This window comes from Babylonia areolata, chromosome 31 (genome assembly GCF_041734735.1).
Source record: "Babylonia areolata isolate BAREFJ2019XMU chromosome 31, ASM4173473v1, whole genome shotgun sequence".
NCBI classification, from domain to species: Eukaryota; Metazoa; Mollusca; class Gastropoda; order Neogastropoda; family Buccinidae; genus Babylonia; species Babylonia areolata.
The window spans coordinates 12,880,371-12,894,338 of record NC_134906.1 but is presented as its reverse complement, the minus strand read 5'-3'; the positions used below and the strand labels follow the sequence as shown (position 1 = coordinate 12,894,338).

The window sequence follows — 13,968 nt, the reverse complement described above, 5'->3', positions numbered from 1 at the left end:
TGGCTGCATATTAGAAGTTCATTAAGTGTGTGCATCTGTGTGTGTGTAAATGTATCTATTTTTATATGAGAGAGAATAAATTATGCACTGCGTGTATTCAATTCAAAGCAAGCATGCCCGTTCAAGAATAGGTGTGCATGCTGATGTGAAGTTTAACTCTAAGTGTGCACACGTGTGTGTGTGTGGAGGGGGGGTGTACGTGTGTGTGTGTGTGTGTGTGTGTGTGTGTGTGTGTATGAACCATATCTGCAGGTTGATGTCCCACAAGTCATGAAGACAATGCATTCATGCAACCTTCCACACTCCACCTCACACACACTGACACAGACCACTGCATAGTAAACTTGTTTAAAATCAATTGTTTAATATCATCAATTCAATGTGCAGGCAATATGAAAAACGAGGGATGATGTACACACACACACACACACACACACACCAAAATATTCTTGTACCCAAATATCAATGTATGTACACATAATACTATCTTTTAACACAACAATATGCATAAACAAAACATCCTTGCAAATCCAACACATTCTTTTAATTACACACACATGCACACAAACACACATGCATACACACACACATGCACACAAACACACATGCATACACACACACATGCACACAAACACACACGATTACACCTCATTTGCATGGCTTGAATTCTTCTTTCCAAATCTGCTGTGACAGTCCATGTCTTGCAAGCATCGAGGAAGATGGATAACACCAGTGCTTGCAGGAGTCTGGTTTTTTGCTTCATTGTATTGTATTGTATCGTATTGTATTGTATTGTATTGTATTGTATTGTACTGTATTACTCTTTTTGTCACAACATCTTTCTCTGTGTGAAATTCAGGATGCTCTCCCCAGGGAGAGCACATCGCTACACTGACAGCACCACCATTTTTTTTTTTTTTTCTGCCTGCGATTTTATTTATTTTCTTATCAAAGTGGATTTTTCTACAGAATTTTGCCAGGGACAAACCTTTTGTTGCCGTGCACTAAATGTATGCTGCACCTCGGTTTATCGTCTCATCCGAATGACTAGCGTCCAGACCACCACTCAAGATCGAGTCGAGGGGGAGAAAATACCGGCGACTGCTGCTGTGATTTCGAACCAGTAAGCTCAGATTCTTTCGCTTCCTAGGCAGACGTGCTACCTCTTGGCCAACAGATAGGAAAAACAAATAAAACTGCACACAGGAAAAAATACAAAAAAATGGGTGGCGCTTTCAGTGTAGCGATGCGCTCTCCCTGGGGAGAGCAGCCAGAATTTGACACAGAGAAATCTGTTGTGACAAAAAAGAGAAATGCAAATCAGCAGTGATCACGACTGACTTCCAAAGCCTCCACTACTCCAGAATCTGTGCCTCCTCATTGGAGATTTGGAGCCACCTTCCAGTTCATTGATCAATCGCAGAAAAGAAAAAAGTCTTCGTCAAACCTGAAAGACAACCATCTCATACAATGCCTTATGCTGGCAGAACGGTTAAGATGCTCATATGCCTATTCAGTATCCACGAGAGTCTGGATTCGATTCCAGCTCTTGCCTTTTCTCCCAAGTTTGACTGGAAAAATCAAACCGAGCGTCTAACCATTTGGATGAAATGATAAACCAAGGCCCCTTGTGCAGCATGCACTTGGTGCACTGAAAAAGACCCCACGGCAACAAAAGGGTTGTCCTCTGGCAAAATTCTGTTGCAGAAATCCACTCTGATAGGTACACAAATATACATCCACCCACTCAAGGCCAGACTTTGCACGCTCGGTTATGCTGCTGTCAGGCATCTGCACAGCAGATGTGGCGTAGCGTATGTGAATTTGTCTGAGCGCAGTGACGCCTGTTTGAGAAACTGAAACTGAGTACACATTATGATAACATAATGTATTGTTGGTATAAGGGTAACACGACGTCTTGCCTTTTAGAGTGATACCACACTGTCAAGCTCCTATGGAACCACGCTCCTCATGTGTGATCCAAACATGCAGACAGTCGCTGAACGAGAGATCTTCCGCGGGTCCTCACCCAGTCAGGTGCGGGACTGTTCGTTCTCAGTGTCTCCATCTTCTCTGTCACCGACTCCAGTTCCTGCAGCGCCCTCTGGTACAAAGCCTGAAAACACGAGAAATGACATCAACTCTTTTGCCGCAAGGTTTGTGCATGGAAAACACTCCCCAGCAACAAATGCTTAAGACTTGATGCTCTCAGTCACACGATTCGGTCCTTGTCAAAACAACACAGTTGACCTGTTCACTTCGAACCACTGAAAGGGAAAAGAGTTTACCGAAAACTGGAAATTTATTAAATACTGGTCATTTACAGTAGAGAGAGAGACACACACACACACACACACACGTTGGTTTTTTTTTGTTTTGTTTTGTTTTTGTTTTTTTTCTTTTTTAAGAATTTTAAAGAAATAATTTATGTGTACCAGAACACGTTTTCATTAGCTTTGGCTTTTTCATTTCCTTATTTGGTTGAAGCTCCCTGAAAAGACACTGAGAAGGAATTCACAGCTGAGGAAAATGACTGCAACAGAGTAAGCAGGAGATCTGTTTCTGTTATCATCGTAAAGGTATTACCTTAATCGATAATCGTAAAATTCTCTGAGAAGGCTTTACAACCTGTTGCTTGTGTTTGTTTTTAATCGTAAAATTCTCTGAGAAGGCTTTACAAGCTGTTGTTTGTTTGATTGTTTTTAATCAGTTTTATGAGAAACAATTAAGAAATCTTGCCATGAGCAGTCAAGAAAAAGAGAATAAATCCACGATGTAGAGGGTTAGCAATCTCTTTGTAAACCATATTCCGTACATGTAAGAGAGTCACACATCAAGTCTGTGAACCACAGAGTGGTTAAAGCGCTGGCCGTTCAATCTGACAGTCTGAAGTTTGAATCCCATTCATGGCACCTGGTGGTTTTAGTGTGGAGGTTTTTCCTATCTCCCGGGTCAACAGATGCGCAGACCTGGTAGTGGCTGAATTCCCTCAGAGTGCACATGCATACAGAAGATCACACACACACATTAACTCACTCAGTACAGCCAGTCCTCTCTTCTCCTCCACACAGACCCCTCGGATGTCCAGTGGGTGTCTGAATGACCCAACCTTTAGCTTCCATCATCAGAATTGTGGTATTCTTTGTCACGTCATCAGTTTAAGAGCCTTCCGCTTGCAATATTTTGATGATGGTAATTGGGGTGAAACGCTGTTAACGTCGTCTCTTTCGCCGTTCGTATGGAGAGAGTTAAAGACTCCGTAATATATCCAGGTTACCATTCAGTGGGTTTCAGAAACAAGAACATACTCAGCATGCACACTCTTGAAAAAGGAGTGTGGCTGCCTACATGGCGGGGTAAAAACGATCACACACATCAAAGACCTCTGATACATACGAGTGTACATGGGAGCTGCAGCCCACGAACACATAAGACTTAAAAGTGAACTGGTGGCAAATAACACTGCCACTAAAACCCACAGGACGTTTTTGTTCTTGCCGTGAAGACATCAATAAAAAAAATAATGTCTTTCAAAGAAACAACTTACAAGCATCTGGTCAGACTCCCTTGAATCGTCTCTCTTCTGTCGCTTAGACAGCGGTTCTGAAGCCTCCGGCTGCACTGGTTTAACAGGCGGTGGGCGTGTCCGTTCAGCAGCTTCGTACTGCTGGTGCTGGTTCTGCAGGTAGCCTACCGTGTCAAACTGGTCCTCTCCCGCAAGAGGCGTCTGGAAAATATCATTCATACCATTGTTACGGTTCAGGAAGCAAGCATATGCATTTTGCTGTGATTAAAATGTGGACATGTCCCCCATACACTGGCTTGTTTGCATACATGTACAAGCGCCAGTGCGTCTTTTGCATTCGTACATGTTTCAGTCTCTTTCCCGCACACAAGTTTAAACTTTAACTCCGCCCATCCCATGCGTCGTTTGAACGCGTACACATTTCAGTCTCCTTTGCACACACAAGTTTAAACTGTGCTGATCTCTATTTGACACACATGCAATTGCACACACTTAATGACTTATGCACAGTCTGTAACGCATGCAAGTACACACACATGCATACAGAAATGTATTTGCACATGAACACAGTCCAAAACTTAACACGCATGCACACTGATGTCTGAACATTGACAAAATCCTTTCTTTTTCTTCATTCTTCATATACAAACACACACACTCCACATATATTGAAAAAACAAACACTCACACTTCCCGGGTATATGGTTGTGGAAAGACATAACATGGAATCACTACAACATAAATACCTACCCAGAAACACATGTATACACACACACACACACACACACACACACACACAAGAAACAGACAGCCACTGACAATCACATCACTTTCTGCACAAAGGCAGCAAGTTATCTCTATATTTCTCTCACTCTCTCTCTCACTATCTCTCTCTCTCTCTCTCACCTCAAACACACACTCTCGACAGAGAGGCAGCCCCTTTCTCTTCACACACACACACACACATACAAACACACTCACACACACACAAGAAACAGACAGCCACTGACGATCACATCACTTTCTACACAAAGGCAGCAAGTTATCTCTTTATATCTCTCTCACTTTTTTTTTTTGACTCGCTTTTTTTATTTTTTGTTTGTTTGTTGCTTTGTTGCTTTTTTTCCAATTATTATTTATGCCCAGAGGGCTGGATGTAAACAAGTACTTTGTGCTTACTCCTTTACCCTCGTAAAATAAAATTTCGTTCATTCGTTCGTTCTCTCTCACACCTCAAACACACACTCTCGACAGAAAGGCAGCCCCTTTCTCTGCACACACACACACACACACACACACACACACACACACACACACACACACACACACACACACACCACACACACACACACACCACACACACACACACACACACACACACACACACTCAAAATCTAATATCACTGATAGTGAAAAGACGCTAGACTAAAGAACAAACACACTTCAAACACACACACGACATAAACACACTCACACCAAACAAGAACACACACACACACACACACCACACCCCCAAATACACACATCATCCCCCATCCCCCACAAAAACACTCCACACCCCTCAAACACCCACACCCACACCCTTACTCACACACAAACAACAACAAAACAACCAACGAAGACACGCACACACACTACAAACGCACTGTAACACCCCCCACCCCCCCACCACACACACACACTGACTTTCTGCAGAAAGGCAGCCACTTTCTCCTGCAGGCCCTCATGCTGTGCCAGACACTCCGGCACCACCGCCTCGTAGGGCGTCTGCTCCGCAAACCGCGTGAACGACTCCAGCGCTGTAAACTGCACAATGGCCGCCGGGTGCGTCAGTGCTGCCGCGAACGTGTCGCTGATCTTCCGCAGGATCTGTCCCTGCTGAGAAGCAAGGTTTAAAGGGAGGAATATTTCCGGCTGTAAATCGAGAATATACGCATCCGAGCAGAACAACATGTCATACACTCATGATTTCAGTTCAAGTTGTTGATTGAGAACATATGCATCCAACACCATCCCATGCCTGTCGGCTCACTATGGATGCATGGTGAATGAGGGAGGGAGAGGGGCAAGGGAGATCGAGAGGAAGGGGTTTTGAGTAAGAGTGGTAATGAATGAGTCATGTCATTTGTAACTTTTCATCCAGTTCAACCACTCTGAGCTCCTGGAGTAAAAGGGCGCTATATAAATGTACAGTATTATCATTATCATTACTATACAAGTGCAACATGTCAGAAGGTTATTGTCGAGTCCAGTTGTAAACTGAGAACAAATGCATCCGATTGAAACACATCAAAAAGTTATTTTCAGCTCAAGTTGTAAATTGAGAATAAATTTATGTATTATAACACATTAAAAAATATTTTCTGTTCTAGTTGCACGCTGAGAAAAATCTGCATTCAAGTAGAATATATGAGAAAGTTATTTTTGGTTCAAGTTGTGAATTGAGAATAAACCTGCACCTGAGTAGAACATACCAAAAAGTCATTTTCAATCCTAGTTGCAACTTGAGAATAATCTGTATCAAAGTACAGTGGAGTGATGGCCTAGAGGTAACGCGTCCGCCTAGGAAACGAGAGTATCTGAGTGCGCTGGTTTGAATCACGGCTCAGCCGCCTGATATTTTCTCCCCCTCCAGTAGACATTGAGTGGTGGTCTGGACGCTAGTCATTCGGATGAGATGATAAACCGAGGTCCTGTGTGCAGCATGCACTCAGTGCACGTAAAAGAACCCACAGCAACAAAAGGGTTGTTCCTGGCAAAATTCTGTAGAAAAATCCACTTCGATAGGAAAAACAAATAAAACTGCACGCATGAAAAAATACAAAAAAAATGGGTGGTGCTCTCAGTGTAGCGACGCACTCTCCCCAGGAAGAGCAACCCGAATTTCACACAAGAGAAATCTGTTGTGACAAAAAAGAAAAAAATACAAAATATACAAGTAGAACATGTCAAAACGGCACTTTCGGTTCTAGTTGTAAATTAAGAACATATGCAGCCAAGTAGAGCACATAAAAAAAAAAATTTCGGTTCAAGTTGTACATTGAGAAAAAATCTGCACCCAAGCAGAACCTATCAAAAAGTTATTTTTAGTTCAAGCTGTAAACCTACAGAATGTCTGCATTCAAGCAGAACCTATCAAAAAGTTATTTTTAGTTCAAGCTGTAAACCTACAGAATGTCTGCATTCAAGCAGAACCTATCAAAATAAAATCTGAGGACTGTGAACTCTTTTGGCGCATGATGTGACATCTTGAAAAGACCTTGGCTATGACGGGCGCCATAGCCGAATGGTTAAAGCGTTGGACTTACAATCTGAGGGCCCCGGGTTCGAATCACGGTGACGGCACCTGGTGGATAAAGGGTGGAGATTTTTACGATCTCCCAGGTCAACATATGTGCAGACCTGCCAGTGCCTGAACCCCCTTCGTGTGTATGCGCAAGCATAAGATCAAATACGCACGTTAAAGATCCTGTAATCCATGTCAGCATTTGGTGGGTTATGGAAACAAGAACATACCCAGCATGCACACCCCCGAAAAGCGGAGTATGGCTGCCTACAAGGTGGGGTAAAAACGGTCATACACGTAAAAGCCCACTCGCATATATACGAGTGAACGTGGGAGTTGAAGCCCACGAACGCAGAAGAAGAAGAAGACCATGGCTATCTTGGCTAGAATCTGATTACAGCGGAGAGTGTCTTGCCTAAGTTACATCCCCTCTTTCTCAGCCCAGAGGGTTTTAGGACAGTTAGCACTGGCATGGTTCCCAAAGGCCAACTAGCCTCCAAAACTGCAACACTAAAAACCAGTGCAATCCTGCCTTCTAGTTAGAGAAGTCATAGTCCCCCACAAAAACCTAAGGTGGAAATGAATTCCCGTTGCAGGGGAGAAACCACTGATCATACAGCTCTTGCTTTGCTACTGGCCCAGCTGTAAGCTTATGTCAATCTGTGATATAAGCCAAACATTGAGCATGATACTTTTACTGTGTTAGAAACAACATTTTAAGAAACGGAAATGGGGATGGATAGGCCATACACTACGCAAGCCTGCAACAAACATCACAAGACAGGCTCTTGATTGGAACCCACAGGGGAAAAGGAAAGTTGGCCGTCCGAAGCAGACCTGGCGGAGAAGCATTGAGGCAGAGACAAGGGCGGCCGGAATGACGTGGGCTGAACTGAAGAGGACCAGCCAGAGCCGGGTGCGTTGGAGGAGTGTTGTTGCGGCCCTATGTTCCCCAAGGAATCAAGAGGAATAAGTCAAGTAAGTCAAGTCTATCCACAAACACAAAATGAAAAGATTTTAAACAAATGACAGACAAAGCAGTGGTCGCAACGACACTGAGGCAATCTGTCTATCCCTACCTCCACTGAAGGGGGGAATTTGAGTCGTCCAAGGGACTGCATCAGCTGCAACACAGCCAGGGTGAGTTCCCTTGAGGCGGAATCCTTCACGACTCTGTGTGCTAGGACTAGTACCTGTGAGACAGAACAGTAGCATCAGAGTCAAAATGTACTTACTGATTATTTCTATTCAACAAAGAAGATGAAAGGGGCGATAGCTGAGTGGTTAAAGAGCGTTGGAAAAAAAACCAAAAAAAAAACCCAACTGACAGTGTGTTCTTTGGGGAATTCCCTGAATTGCTTCACCTGTGTAATAAGACCACCACCACCACCAGCACAGTCATTTTGGGTGGTTCAAACTGTGAAAACAAACTTTCACTTTGATGTTCCAACTCATCCCAGTACTGTGAAAACAAACTTTCACTTTGATGTTCCAACTCATCCCGGTACTGTGAAAACAAACTTTCACTTTGATGTTCCAACTCGTCCCAGTACTGTGAAAACAAACTTTCACTTTAATGTTCCAACTCGTCCCAGTACTGTGAAAACAAACTTTCACTTTGATGTTCCAACTCATCCTGGTACTGTGAAAACAAACTTTCACTTTGATGTTCCAACTCGTCCCGGTACTGTGAAAACGAACTTTCACTTTGATGTTCCAACTCATCCCGGTACTGTGAAAACGAACTTTCACTTTGATGTTCCAACTCGTCCCGGTACTGTGAAAACGAACTTTCACTTTGATGTTCCAACTCGTCCCGGTACTGTGAAAACGAACTTTCACTTTGATGTTCCAACTCGTCCTGGTACTGTGAAAACAAACTTTCACTTTGATGTTCCAACTCGTCCTGGTACTGTGAAAACGAACTTTCACTTTCATGTTCTAACTCGTCCCGGTACTGTGAAAATGAACGACATGCTTGAATTGCTTGGTTTTAGTCAGTTTGTTTCTCAAGCTACTCATAAACATGGTCATATTTTAGATTGGGTTCTTAGATTAGTATTTGTTTTGTTTTGTTTTTCATTGTAAAGCGCAGTGAGCCCCGTCTGAGATGGGGATACTGTGCTATATATGCCTTCATTTATTTTCATTATTATTATCCTGTGTCTGAATCCTAGTAACGATGCCTGGTAGGATAAGGGTGGAGGTTTTCCCAATCTCCCAGGTCAGCGTGTGTGCACACCTGCCATCGCCTTAACCCTACTCATGTGTACACATACACACAGAAGATCACATACACACGTTAAAGATCTTGTAATCTATGTCAATGTTTGGTGGGTTATGGGAACACAGACATACCCAGCATGCACATCCCTGAAAATGGAATATGGCAGCCTATATGGTGGGGTAAAAACATGCAGCTCATGAACACAAAAAGAAAGAAAAAACACAGACTGCTTTGAAAAAAAACGTGATTGCTTTGAATTCATTTTGTTCCTGTGCACTCTGGTATGCTCCACCTATTGTGAATCAAATGATGTCACTTTCTGTTTTATGTAATATAAAAAAAAGGGATAAAAATAATGCCACACACCTTTTCAAATGTGCTGCCAGAAAATTAGTCAGGGTAAATAATGATATAATCTTTGGGAATTTCCAAGATTTATGCTTTTGTTTTGGGGCTCACTTTTAAAATTTGTGGCACTGTTTCTTTTGTTTTTCATGGGCTGCAACCTCTGTGTTGGTACATGTGTAGTCAACTGTCCAGCTATGACACAAATGTTTTTCTTTCACTGTTTTTTGTTGTTGTTTTTATAAAAACAAACACCTGTCAAATACTGGTAATTGTAGGACTGCTTCAAATCTTTGACTTTGGGGAAAAGTTTGCACATAATTATTTGAAACAAAGGATGCAGCTGAATGAATGTATGTATATATTAATATCTGTCCCAGTGAATGCTTGCGTGCATGTAAAAGCATGCATATGTGTGGAAAAACTGAGACTGAATGAGTTGTTAGTTGTTTTGGAGTGTTAAAAGAAAAATGCCCCAAATGTAAGTCAGGTCTCTTTTTGTTGTGAGTTCCTACTGAAGTAAACACCCCCCACACCTCCACCCCCAAAAATGAAAAAAAAACACACACACAAAAAAACGAACAAACAAACCAACCAAAAAATATATGCATACATATACACACAAATACACACACACACACACATATATATATAGAGAGAGAGAGAGGAGAACAAATCTCATTTCAACATTAAGAAACAACCCAGACACCCTCCTCTCTATTTTCATGCCCATCAGAACAGCAGAGAAAGCAACTGCAGTCACAACAATCTGGGCTAGAATTTGATTATCGTGGAGAGTATCTTGCCCAAGTTACATCCCCACTCTCTCAGCCAAAAGGGTTTTTGGACAGTCAGCATTGGGATGGCCCCCAAAGGCCAGCTAGCCCCCAAGGCTGAAGCACCAAGACCCAGAGCAGTCTCTTGCCCAAGTTACATCCCCACTCTCTTGGCCAGGAGGGCTTCTGGACAGTCAGTGTTGGGATGGCCCCCCAAAGGCCAACTAGCCCCCAAGGCTGCAGCGCTAAGAGCCAGTGCAGTCTTGCCTCGTACTTCGAGAGTCGTAATTCTTCTTAGTCCTTTTTTGTGTAGGGCTATGACTCTCAACCCCACCTCACACACAAACCAACCTGCAGAATAAGCTTAACATCCAACTGCTCCACAACGTCCGACGTCAACGTGAGCAAGGCGGACAGGTAAGCCTCCCTCACGCTGCTGTCACCGTGGTTCGAGCCCATCGCCAGGACGGACGATGCAGGGACCGCTGAGCCCCACATGGCACGCACCAGTTCCAGCAGCACAGCCCCTTGCTGTGCAGTCATGTGCTGTGCCGTCGTGCTGGTCTGTGCCACGAGGTGAAGGCACTGCATTGCCGGGACCTTGGGGGAAAAGGAGGCGGAAAAAAAATCTTTGTTGGTTATGTTCACATTCACTTCACTTTGGAGGAAAACACACACACGACTTACACACCACACACACACACACACACACACACACACACACACACCGCACACACAAACTGTCTCTTGACTCAAACTTTTATCCATACGCATGGCAATAGACACACATACAAACTATCCACATACATACACACATTTACTTCAATTTGGAGCACACACACACACACACACACACAAATTGTTTCTCACACTTTCATCCATACATAAGCATGACCATTGACACACATACAAACTATATGCAAATACACAAAAAGGGAATTTGGAAAAAAAAATAAAAAATTGCAGCTCATGTTCACATTTGCTTCAGTTTGGGGAAAAACAACAACAAGAAACACACACACAAACAAACACACACACACACACACTGTATCTCACACTTTTATCCCTACACACGCACGGCCAGAGACACACATACAGACAAACTATCTGTTGTGACAAAAGAGTAATACAATACAATACTTTTCTGAAAGGAAAGTGAACACACTATCAGTTATGACAACTTCACATAAACTGAATGATTCTGTGAAACAAAGATTCCTGCAGTGATGTAAACAGAAATTTCTGTCCTGGAGCACTTTTTTGTCTACACCGGAAGGGGATGGATATTTCCATCCTAAGGCACTCAAAGGGTTAATACTAACCAAAACACACACAAAGTAGCCCCCCCCCCACCCCCCACCCCCCCCCACACCCCATAACATGAAAACTCAAAATATTTAAGTAAATGCATACGCTTCTATGTATATATATATATATATATAGTCGTGCACATCGCATCATAAACTGAATACATGTTCGCACGATTCCCGTACTTGCATACAAAAGATTAAAAGAATATAATGCAGTGAGATTCCCTATTCATCAAGTCTGGAAAAAGACAAAACGCATTCAAGACTTACTACAAAGAAATCTAGTTGAATGGACCAGCAAGATAATAATGATAATAACGATACTACTATTACTGCTGCAACTACCACCACTACTAATCAAAGGCGTTTGTACGGTGCATTTCTCTATGTTAACTAAGACGCAATTCACTGGCCATCACCCATTCACACCACACCCATCCCCCCACCCCCACTCCCCCACCCATTCCCACACTTCCACTCTCACCACAGCAGCAGCCTGCACCAAAGAGGAGGAGGAGGAAGAGGAGGAGGAGGAAGAGGAGGAGGAGGGGAGACAGAAGCTCTGCAGGGCGCTGAAACAGGCGGGAAGCAGCGAGCGACACAGCTCCCCACACAAGGCATCGCTGAACACGCTGACCCCTAGCTCCGCCCACACGTCCAGGTGATCGGCTGCCGGAAGTCGGCCCACCAACTCCGCCTGAGGATGAAAAATATTAGTCATGTGATTGGCTGCCGGAAGCCCAACCAGAAACTCTACCTGAGATTAAAAATATAAATCATGTGATTGGCTGCTGGAAGCCCGACCCCCCACACTTCAACCCTCACACACACACACACACACACACTATGCAGGCACACACACAAACACACACTATGCAGGCACACACACACACACACACACACAAACACACACTATGCAGGCACACATGCCTTCCACATAAAAAAAAAATTACAACAAAACACAACAGCAAGACAACCAAAGCTAGTGCACTCATCCCAGTTTATCTAAAACAAAAAGCTCAAGGAGAGAAAGGCAATAATCTTAATATCAATAAAAAGAATGACAATACTAAAAACTATACACAATTTTCAGTAGATCTATATATATATGCTTGCTTGCATTGACCTGATCGCTGTATGAGCTCTTCATGTTGATTCGTATGTATTTGTGATCTTGGGTGTGATTTTTGTGATGCCTTATTCCTTGGTGTATACTTTTTGCTATGGTGATTGTGATGTGTTTATCTTGCTATGATTTGGTCCTACGTGATGTGAGACTGTGATATTGCCTGTGTTGATTTTTTTTGTACATACTTTCATGTCGCTTATCCTTAGATCTGTGTATTTTATTGTAAAGCGCGGTGAGCCCCATCTGAGATGGGAGTATTGCGCTAATTAACCTTTTATTTATCACTGTCATTACTATCATTATTATTATTACAACACTAACAACTACAACCCAAAAGATTATAGTAAAAGAAGTATCTATGATTATCATTATCATTATTACTATCTTCTTTTTTTTATAATATAAATACAACATTAACAACAACTACAACCCTAAAGATTATCATTAAGGAAGTAATTAGTATTAATATTATTATTATCATTACTATCATTATCACCCCCTAAAGATGTAACTATTATTACTATCATTATTATTTATTATTACTATCATTATCATTTATACAACACTAACACCAACAACTACTACCCTAAAGATTATCATAAAAGAAGTAGTTATCATTATCATAACATTATTATTATCAGTATCATCATTTCTAGCATTATCATTATTTTCACAACACTTTCAACAACCACAGCCCTGTGGAGTGATGGCCTAGAGGTAACGCGTCCGCAGAGGAAGTGAGAGAATCTGAGCGCGCTGGTTCGAATCACGGATCAGCCGCCGATATTTTCTCCCCCTCCACTAGACCTTGAGTGGTGGTCTGGACGCTAGTCATTCGGATGAGACAATAAACCGAGGTCCCATGTGCAACATGCACTTAGCACACGGCAACAAAAGGGTTGTTCCTGGCAAAATTCTGTAGAAAAATCCACGGCGATAGGAAAAAACAAATAAAACTGCACGCAGGGGAAAAAATAAAAAAAAATGGGTGGCGCTGTAGTGTAGCGACGCGCTCTCCCTGGGGAGAGCAGCCGGAAATTCACACAGAGAAATCTGTTGCGATAAAAAGAAATACAAATACAAATACAAAATACAAATATCACACAGTGAAAGAAGAAGATACCTGATGGTGAGGGCTGAGGAATTTGACCAGTCGAGCCAGCAGGGAGGAGAGAGGAGAGTGCGACGTGCAGTGTGGCGCCAGACCACGACGCACCTGTAGCACCAAGGCCAGCATCTGTTGTGTGTGGTGCCAGCACAGGTCAGCTGTTCCGTACCTGCACAGCTCGTTCGTATGTTGTGTGATCATTGCTGGAATGTGAATGTGAGAGTGTGTTGTGTGTGTGTGTGTGTGTGTGTGTGTGTGTGT

At 42.8% G+C, this 13,968-nt stretch overlaps 1 protein-coding gene across 1 annotated transcript in view; it reads right to left on the bottom strand.

Moving 5' to 3' along the window:
- Positions 1 to 419: 419 nt before the first annotated feature.
- LOC143275790 (FIGNL1-interacting regulator of recombination and mitosis-like) overlaps positions 420 to 13,968 on the bottom strand; it is a 35,854-nt gene continuing 22,305 nt past the window's right edge. The window contains exons 17-23 of the mRNA XM_076580069.1: positions 13,723 to 13,876; positions 11,931 to 12,167; positions 10,512 to 10,760; positions 7,892 to 8,005; positions 5,213 to 5,404; positions 3,548 to 3,727; positions 420 to 2,116 (exon numbers count right to left, since the gene is read on the bottom strand). Of these exons, the coding sequence (XP_076436184.1) occupies positions 1,970 to 2,116; positions 3,548 to 3,727; positions 5,213 to 5,404; positions 7,892 to 8,005; positions 10,512 to 10,760; positions 11,931 to 12,167; positions 13,723 to 13,876 (1,273 nt within the window). The 3' untranslated portion in view covers positions 420 to 1,969. The remainder of the gene's footprint in view (positions 2,117 to 3,547; positions 3,728 to 5,212; positions 5,405 to 7,891; positions 8,006 to 10,511; positions 10,761 to 11,930; positions 12,168 to 13,722; positions 13,877 to 13,968) is intronic.